This window comes from Alligator mississippiensis, chromosome 14, assembly GCF_030867095.1.
Source record: "Alligator mississippiensis isolate rAllMis1 chromosome 14, rAllMis1, whole genome shotgun sequence".
Classification (NCBI taxonomy): Eukaryota; Metazoa; Chordata; order Crocodylia; family Alligatoridae; genus Alligator; species Alligator mississippiensis.
This window is the reverse complement of record NC_081837.1, coordinates 7,496,376-7,505,139: the sequence shown is the minus strand read 5'-3', so window position 1 is coordinate 7,505,139 and position 8,764 is coordinate 7,496,376. Positions and strand designations below refer to the sequence as shown.

The 8,764-nt window shown below is 50.2% G+C and overlaps 1 protein-coding gene across 8 annotated transcripts in view; it reads right to left on the bottom strand.

The window, feature by feature from the left end:
• The window catches only part of SGSM2 (small G protein signaling modulator 2), a 109,727-nt gene that overhangs the window by 8,316 nt on the left and 92,647 nt on the right, over window positions 1–8,764 (bottom strand). For all 8 annotated transcript variants that reach the window (XM_019493376.2, XM_019493378.2, XM_019493377.2 and 5 more), the window contains 5 exons: window positions 4,407–4,589; window positions 3,652–4,065; window positions 2,483–2,607; window positions 1,066–1,148; window positions 429–538 (listed from right to left, as the gene is read on the bottom strand). In XM_019493376.2, the coding sequence (XP_019348921.1) occupies window positions 429–538; window positions 1,066–1,148; window positions 2,483–2,607; window positions 3,652–4,065; window positions 4,407–4,589 (915 nt within the window). The remainder of the gene's footprint in view (window positions 1–428; window positions 539–1,065; window positions 1,149–2,482; window positions 2,608–3,651; window positions 4,066–4,406; window positions 4,590–8,764) is intronic.

The following is an 8,764-nucleotide window of genomic DNA, read 5'->3' as shown; positions in this document are numbered from 1 at the left end:
ACCTCCCAAGGACATCAGTGCCATCTCTCCATGCTCTCTGCAAGTCCAAAGGAAGCTAAACCAGTGCCTTCTCTTCAACTGCTCTTTAGGCTGCCCCTACTCCCACTTTCTGCTGGCTGGGCCTAAGGCATGTGAACTTCACTGTTCCTTTTCATAAGCTGGCACAGAGATGTGTGTAGGGGGGTGTCCACCTGTCAAGTTATGGTAAGGATTGGTCGACTGACTTTATGCATGTGACTGACAGGTGTGCAGTACCTGTTGTGTTGTGTAAACCCAACAACTCTCAGCACACGGGCAGGTGACCAGGCACTCCTGCTGTCCTGTGATGCTTCTGCCCCTCCCTTTGGCATGAGACCAGGATTGGGATGGTGGGGACTAAGGCATGCTTCCCTCTCCCACCTCAAACAGGGGCCATCATGAATCCTCACCTGGATTAGGGATCGCATGTTGGCAAAGTGTGTGTCCATAGCACCACCATTGGGGAAGTTCTGGCTCATTCTCTTCATCAGGTGGCTGAAGCAGCTGTATGCCAGCTGATCTATGGAGGCAAAGAAATGGTATGGTTTAGTACGTTGCAGTGCTGGGGATCTCATGTTTTGAGCTGGACAAGGCAGTAACTTGAAAGGAAACATGATGGAGCTGGGGAAGGGGTAGCTTTCTCCTTCCACCTCAGTTATTTCCTCTGCATCTGGTGCTGGGTTAAAATATTATCTAGGGCACCGTAGTCTGTGTGCTGATTGCAAAACCCCTCTTGCTTGAAGCAAAGAGTCTAGCCACTGGGTTAATTAGATCACCTGCTGAGTCTGCAGAAATACTGTTGGCTTGCAATCTGGGTTGAACTTTGGTCTGGAAGCCACGGAAAAACTAACCAGGGAATCCTTAAGTCGCAGCAGTTAGTCACATCAGTGATTGTGCATGAGCAGACAACTCAATCCCTGCAGGCTTTCTGCTGGTGAGGTAGCATTTACATAGACTATCCTGCAGTTCCCAGCTCAGGGTTTAAAGGGCTCATCTGCCTAATCCGTACCAGTGACCAAGCCTGACGAGGCAGCTCTGCTTTCTTACCGCTGTCAAGTATGACCATGAGAGGAGCCAGGAGATCGCACATGCCTTGAACGTAGCCAACCTCGAGGTGCTCCCAAACATAACTGCAGAGGAAAGAAACGAGAGATGCTAGGAGACCTCGTGCAAATCATTTTGCTGGGGGGCTATTCATAAGTCAGCCGGGCTACCAGAAGGCCAGCTCCCACTGGAAGGCTTCAGAAGACACGGTCTCTAAAGAATATAAACCTGGGGCCAAAATTTCCCAAGGACAAAACAAGTGGGAGTCTCTAAAAATCCCTTGGAAAACCTTAGAGAACTTAACAGAGACTGTGAATCCATTTCAGGAATTCCCAAGCAAGGAGCACGTGTTTTTCCCTCTCTGTATTACAGGATATCCCCCCAAACCCACAGAGACATTCTCTGGGAGTTCTGCATGAGGGAAGAGCCACATGCAAGTCACCGGACACCAGCATCTCTGCCTGGCTTGATACTGGCCTGGACGTTGGTGTACAGAGGGCCAGTGCCTCTGGCCACTGGGTGAGGGGACTGCTGAAAGCACATAATGCATTTGGACTCCTACAGAAGGAGCTTTTTTCCCCAAACGCTGCCCTGTTTTCCAAAAGCAGAATCACCAGCTTCTACTGGGGCTTGTGCTCCTGGGCTGCAGGCAGCTTTTGAACATTTTTCTCCTCCCCTTTTGCCATGGACTAAAAATACAAATTGACCAAAATAAGACAGCAGCAACCTCAGACAATTGCAGTGTTTGGCCTCCAGCCTACCCGAACCAGGGGCACAGGCAGACTTGGAGCCCTGGCCAGACTGTAACTGCTGCTTGCCCTGGGAAGAATGGAGCTTGTAGCGCCTGAGAGTCTAACATCTGAGGGTAGAAAAAATGCTACCTGGAAGCCATGGCACAGATATTTACTGGGCCTTAACTGGTGCCGGCTTTATGTTTTGAAACCAAAATGTCACATTTTTCATGGGACGTGTATATGTCACCTGCCGATACGAGCCTAGTCAGACTTTCAAAAGCACCTAGGATGCTTTGCTCCCATTGATTTCAATTCTTCCTACTGGGTGAAGATATTTGAGGGGTTTTCATCTGAAAACAGATACTACCGCTCTAACATTCGTGCCCCTCACAATCCTGATATAAGGCCTGTAAAGCAGGGCTCTTTCTCTCTCCATCATACAGGTGGGGAAACTAAGACTGCGTGAATTTAAGTGACTTAAGGTGAGATGGAGTCTTTGCTGGAGTTCAGAATTGGACTCCCCAGAGTCTAGTACCTAAACCATTTGCCCTACCCTTACCTTCTCCTCTTCTAGTAGACTTTTGTCACTCCCAAGGGAGAGGAAAGAAAAACATTTCTATAACTATTATTGACCCAATCTAATTGGAAGTCGATGAAAGAAGAGTCTCATTTGCAAATGGTGTTACCTGCACATGACATTTCGGAGCTTCTCCAGGTTATCAGCAGTAAAATACCAGTAGTTCCGATCACACCTCTGGACGTCTTTATCAATTCTATGCAAATTTAAGGCAACTGTGTCCAGTAATTCTATCTAGAAGAGAGATGCATGTGTTAGACTTGCAGTTAAAAAAAAACAAACAATGCTTCCAGAGATTAACCTGAATTAAGCAGCACAAAAACTCTCAGATCCTGCCAACCAAGAGTTCCTATAAACCTTCTCTGAGATCTAGAGAAGTGCTACACAGGAGCTGTGTGGTAGTGCCACTGATACCACTACTGAGCTTGAAGCTGGAGTAGATCTGGCTTCCCTGGTTCCTATCCTCTCCCCACCACTGCAGTGGGGACCAGCCTGGGGACACAGGCTTGAGCATGCTGGTGGTGTGTGGAGTGACTTGGGAGCCAACTGGCAGAGTTTAGAGCAGCTCCTAGGAGTCCCAAACTGCTGCAAGGCCCAGCTGGCAGAGATCAGCCCACAACACTGGCACCAGGGTGGGCTTCCTGGCTTTGCCCAGTTCAGCAGGGATGAAGGGATTTTAGCAAAGCAGAGATCTTGCAGCAAGCTGAGATTTGATGTGGGTCACACTTGACAACAAAGCCTATAACAGCTATTACAGTTCTGGGCATCTTTCATATGTATAAGTACCTTGTAGGCATGATCAGAGCATCCATATACCTGCCTGCTGCTAAGTCCCAGCTGTAACACACCTGTTGGCACTGGTGAACCTACCAAACACGCCCCATCCTAGCAGCGAGTCTATTAATGGGTGACCAGGGGAAGCCTCAGAGCCTGAAGCCTAATTCACTGAGAGCAATAATAATACCCAGGAGCCAGGATGGTGCAATACTAGGGTTAGGATTTGCATCAGATGGTTTGGGAATTCAAGCTGTTCCCTTGAGGTTCTGGCTATGCTAAAACTGGGCCTGGAGAAAATGCTCTGAGTTTTGGCTTCAATCCAGAAACGAGACGAGCAGGACAGATCTGGAGGCAGCGACTCTAATTTACCCTCCTGCGACCTGGGTTTAAGGTTGTGGTTGTGGCTTATCCTCATTAAATCCTGTCTAGAAGAATAGCTGAGACACACTAGGGATCACTCAAAGAAGAGCGCTCTACAAACTTCAAGGGAATGAGACCTACTGTATAGGACGCAGCACAAACAGCAGCAAGATCCACTCCAGATGTTAAATAATCCAGCTGGGAGCACAGCTGTTCCTCCGGTATGGAATCCTGCGCCTCTACAGCCACCAACCCGGCTTTCTGAGCATGGATTGTGTCCACATCTGTTCTTTCCAAGTCCATGCTCGTTTCTTCCTCTACCCCATCTTCAAAGCAGATGCTCTGCCCGTCATCGATGCTGGAGAGGATGCCTGAAGCTACCGAGTAGTTCCGAGAAGAAGGCAGCCCAGAGTCAGGAGAATCAAATTCTACCGACTGCTGCTCTACTGCAGCAACTGCTGTTGGTGTGTCCATGTTCACCACAGTCAAAGAAGGGTCGTCCTGGCCCTTTAAGTCTCGCTCTGCTGAGTCCATTTCATCTACAGAGATGAAGACCTGATGATTGGTAGTAGGAAGAAAACAAAATAGAGCCGTTAGTCTGGCAAATCAGAGGGGCATGCGGGTATGTCAGTGCAATATATACAATCGCTGGCTAGTAAACCATCCATTTACTACCACATGCGGGTAAGTGTGTGTGTGCAGCTTGGATCAGGGTTAGCGCACCTCTTCTCTCTCTACCTTCCCCCCAAACAGCCCCTCAACCAACCAATGTAGCTGAAACCTTGACTGCCTGAATTATGCTGCTCCCGACCACGCAGGCTGTGCCTTGTGCACCAAGCCTCTGCCATCACTTGACAGGCAAATACTTCTCCCTGAAGATGCAACAGGCTACTCACGTCATTGCTGATGGTGGAGTCCCTGTGGATCAGTCGCTGGACGTGGCTGTCGATGCTGCTGCCCGATGAAAACTTAGCCAAGGTGGCATAGTGTGACTCCTTCTCTCGCTGCTTCACTATCACCTCGCAGGCTTTCCACTCCGCCATGACCTTCTGATACTGGAGAGCAATGTCTTCATCCACCTGCAAAGCAGAGGGGTCAGAAAGGCTGGATTCCCCCTGCCAGGCAGCATGTGAGAGAACCAGAGTGATGCACATAAGGAGAGAGTGAAAAATTCATGAAAAGAGCCAACGAGAATTGAGGCTCCGAGTTGTGCGTTCCACACCCAAACTCCAGGTGAAGGCCCATTTCACCAACATGAATTAAATCCCTGTCTGCGAAAGGGAGAGAAAGTCTCACAGTCTCTGGGCTGGGACTTGGGATACTGTCCGAGCTGATGCAAATTGCTTTAGCCTTTCTGGGCCTCAGAGGGAAGTGTTACGCACCCACCCATCTCAGCAGGGTGTTGTGAGAAGAGATGCAAACACCAAGCTGTAGAAAGGGGTGCCACAGATCTGGATGCTTTCCACAAGGCTATCTGATAGGAGAAGCCTGAGGGCTGCGATGGAGTTTTAAGGGCACGTCAATAAAGAAGGAAGTGGAAAGAGACAGCAAAGCCACGGAGCTTGCTGCAGCAGCAAGCCAAAGATAAAGCAGCAGGGCTGGGAAATGTAATGACTGCCTGCCCACATTAGCAAACCTGAAGCACCTGAGAAACCACCGGGAGTAAACTCATCACTGCAGGCAGGATATTTTTTAAACCTGTGGTGAAGATGCTCCTAGTTGTCTTCAGAAGAGCAAAGGAGCCACTGGCTTCAGTCTGCCATACGCTCTAGATGCCGGACAGGACGTGGTGTGCCAGTGGCTGGCTGCAACAAAGCAACTCCTGTCATCACATTGTGCTGCTTGAGCTCCCTCAGTGTGCCCTGGGGTCCACCTCCAAGTCCACAGGAAGACTCAGGACCAGAAAGTGATCCTGCCAGGCTGGAAATTCCAGCTTGGAGACGGGCTCCGTCACAGCTGCACTGCATGTGGCCAGATGGCGCCCCTCTGCTCCTTGCAGCAGTAAACTATCCGCTGCCACGGCTGGCTTCTTCTGCACAAAGTCAGATTGGAAAAGCCCTAGGGCGAAATAAGGACATGCAACAATTTTGCTGCTCTGTCACTTGTCAAGAGCTGGACAGAAATCATTGCTGTGAGTGGCTGCAGGCTCTGGGCTTTGCCGGCCAGTCGTGCTACTGAAATGCTCTCACCAAAGCTGAGGGATATTTGTCACTTGAGGTAGTGGAGTCATAAATCACCAGGCACAACCTTTGGCGGGAGGCTGGAGGAGAGCCAGGCTGGAGAGTGCCCCAGGCCTGGCTGCCTAGCACTGATGGATGGCTGCAAGATACTGCCAGATAGCAAAGATGATACATCATCCAGGACAGGCCCAGCTGAGAACATGGAGAGTTGAGTTCAATATGCTGAAATTACGACTGCTCTGATCTCACTTGCTTATGAATCCCTTCCATTCACTGCGGCCTTTGTTTAGGACTGGACTCCTCAGACAAACACCATTTAGTACTGCTATTCATTATTGGCACTGCAGTCCCCTCAAGGACCTGCAGCATGGACTGGGCCTGTCTGTGCAGGGTGCTGGAGAAAAGCTGGCTCCAAGGAGCTGACAAGTGGGTAGCACTTCTCTAGTGCCCTCTAACAGAATAACAAAGCACCCAGCCTGCCCTGATTTATGACTTGCTGCACCTGAGCTTAGCATCATTCCTAGCTTACAGCCTGGGAAGATCGGTCAACATGGGAATGAAGGTCAGCCTTCCTCCTCACCAGGCCCGTCCTTCAGATGCTTGGGACTAGTCTTCCTGGGTTCTGGTTCCACGTCCCCTTCCTCAAGTCCTAGGAGCACATCCCCTTCCTCAACCAAGGCAGCTCTCTGAGACCTGATTTTCTGAGGTCTAATTTTTTTGCTTGGCTGCACACTGAAGCCCCTCCTCAGTGTTACAGTCCAGTCCTATAGGCAGAAGTGAAAGACAGAAGTAAAATACAACCCACAGCAATCAGATCACGGAGGAGGCAGGAGCCAACACGCATCATGTAGTGGAAGAATGACTGGAAACAGGAGGCAGTTAACTCCAGTCATTAGTGTCTAAAGGGAGAGGGTGATGACTGGCAATAGCAGTGCTGACATGCCATATTGGCACCTTCTGGGAGCTACTGCACAGCCTCCAAACTGCTCCTGCTAATGCTCAAAATGAGCTTCGCAAGGAAGGTGCCTTGGTGCCAGAAACCAAGTAAGCTCCGCCACAGCGCTGGTCCCGTCAGAGCTCAGGCTGGTACGTATGCACACAATCCTTCTCCCTGCCTCCTGCTCCTCCTGCCCACGCGTGTACCCGATGGGGCTCTCCTTGCTGTGTTCTGACCATTTTCATGGCCGGTCCTGTGATGCCGTGAGATGGGCTGGGAACAGAGCAGGCCTCATGGGCAGGCCAGCGGTGGGATAAGGAGGTGGGAGGAGAAGTTGAAGTGAAGAGATTCTCCTCTTAGCTCAGCTGTTAATGGAGTGGGGCACTACCACTACCAAGGCCACAGGGACAATCCCGACACAGGCCAGCACGTGGAAATTGCGCTACTGAACGGAACAAGGGTTAAGGTTTGGACTGCGACTCCTGCAGCACTCGCCTCTACTCAAGTACGGGCCTATGTTGCACACAGACGAGATAACTCCGTTAACAACTTCTGAGCAACAGGCCAGCCAGCAGAGGGGACGTGCCTGAAGATTTGGCCCATCATTTCCTGCCGGGCAAAGTTTAACCCTGAAGGGATGAGGCAATTTATTTCTCTCTGGGAGAGTGCCCTGCCTAGTTTCAGGAAGGATTTGTCCCCAGCTCCCTCCCAACACGAAGACCTTCTGAGCAGGGTGGGCTGTGCGAATCACTGCACGCTGAATGCTTCTGAGGTTAAGGCAAGATTGATTCAAGGCACAAAATTTGGATCCTGAGCTCTTCTGAACATGCCAAAGCTCTGGGCTGCCTGCCTCCAGCTTTGCTCCAAATGACCGGATTACTGGGATGGAAAAGCCAAGTCACAGCGCATTGGTGGGATGAAGGCTGCTTACACAACACCAGCAGTTGAGATGATGACTAACTGTTCAGCGTGGAAGGCTCTAGGTCAAGCCGCCCTTGTGATCTGCAGCTGCTTGCAATACCCTTGGGATATAAACTAATTGGAAGCTAGCAAGTGCCAAATATCCTGTTTATACAAAAACTGCTACTTATCCCTTGTAATCTGTTCCAGAGCCGCACCACGTACATTCTCTCGCTGGTGAGGATACACGTGGGCAGTGAGATTAAGGAGTCAGCATGCTGCGTTCCAGAGCCCGCTCTCCTTTCGCACAGTATGTAAGCATCGGGTGGGCTTGTAGCGTAAGCCCATACCAGGCTTTGTCTGCCCAGAAAGAAGTACAGCTTAAAGACCAAGTCCTAGCGTAGCCTTGTGGCCTTTGCAAAAGGGCAAGTCACCGGGGAACCGCACAGTGGTGTGAGATGGATGTGCTGGCTGATGCTGGCTTCGTGTGCGTAGCTGGAGCACAGCACCCTGACTCCTGCCGTCAGTCCTAGGATTTCATTGTTAACACTGGCACGAGCCTGTTTGCTTCTCTCTGACAGTTCACTAATGTCTCTGCCTCCCGTTAGCCATTTGTTACAAGCAGTAATGCTCGGGCCTCTCAGAGCTAATTATTTTCTGTCAAGTGCTTTGAGATCAGTTGGTGAAAGGGCATGGCTAAGAAGGGCAAAGCAGAAGTGTTCCAAGTGGATGAGCAAAAGCAGCTAATATATAATTTAAACAGGCAGAAAGATGTGGTTTAACGAAGCTGAAAAATGTGTCCACTTACACTTAACACTTTGCACCCAACTTTCTTGGCTTTCAAGACAGGGCTAAGCCAAACTCTACCCAGAAGGCAAGAAAGGAAGGGTTTATGGGCTGGTCGGCCAATGCCGGAAGGTATAATGTGGGGAAGCGTCCTTTCCAAAACTGTACAAGCAGCCTGCGGCAGGCTTACGGCCCATCAGGAAATCTAAGATGAATAGGGGAAAAAGTGTGTAAATCTGAATTACAGCTGGGAAATGGGGTAAAAATAGATCTCCAACTCAAAAGAGACAGACACCCAGTGCTGCCACAAGACAGGAATACACTGCTTGGGCTGGCAGGCCCCAGCAGGGTCACCCACTCAATTTGGGTGGGTCTGCAGCCAGGATGCTGTTTTCCTCCAGGCATAGACAGAGGCTAGGACACGCTGCAGCCTCTTCCTACTTGAATGGTT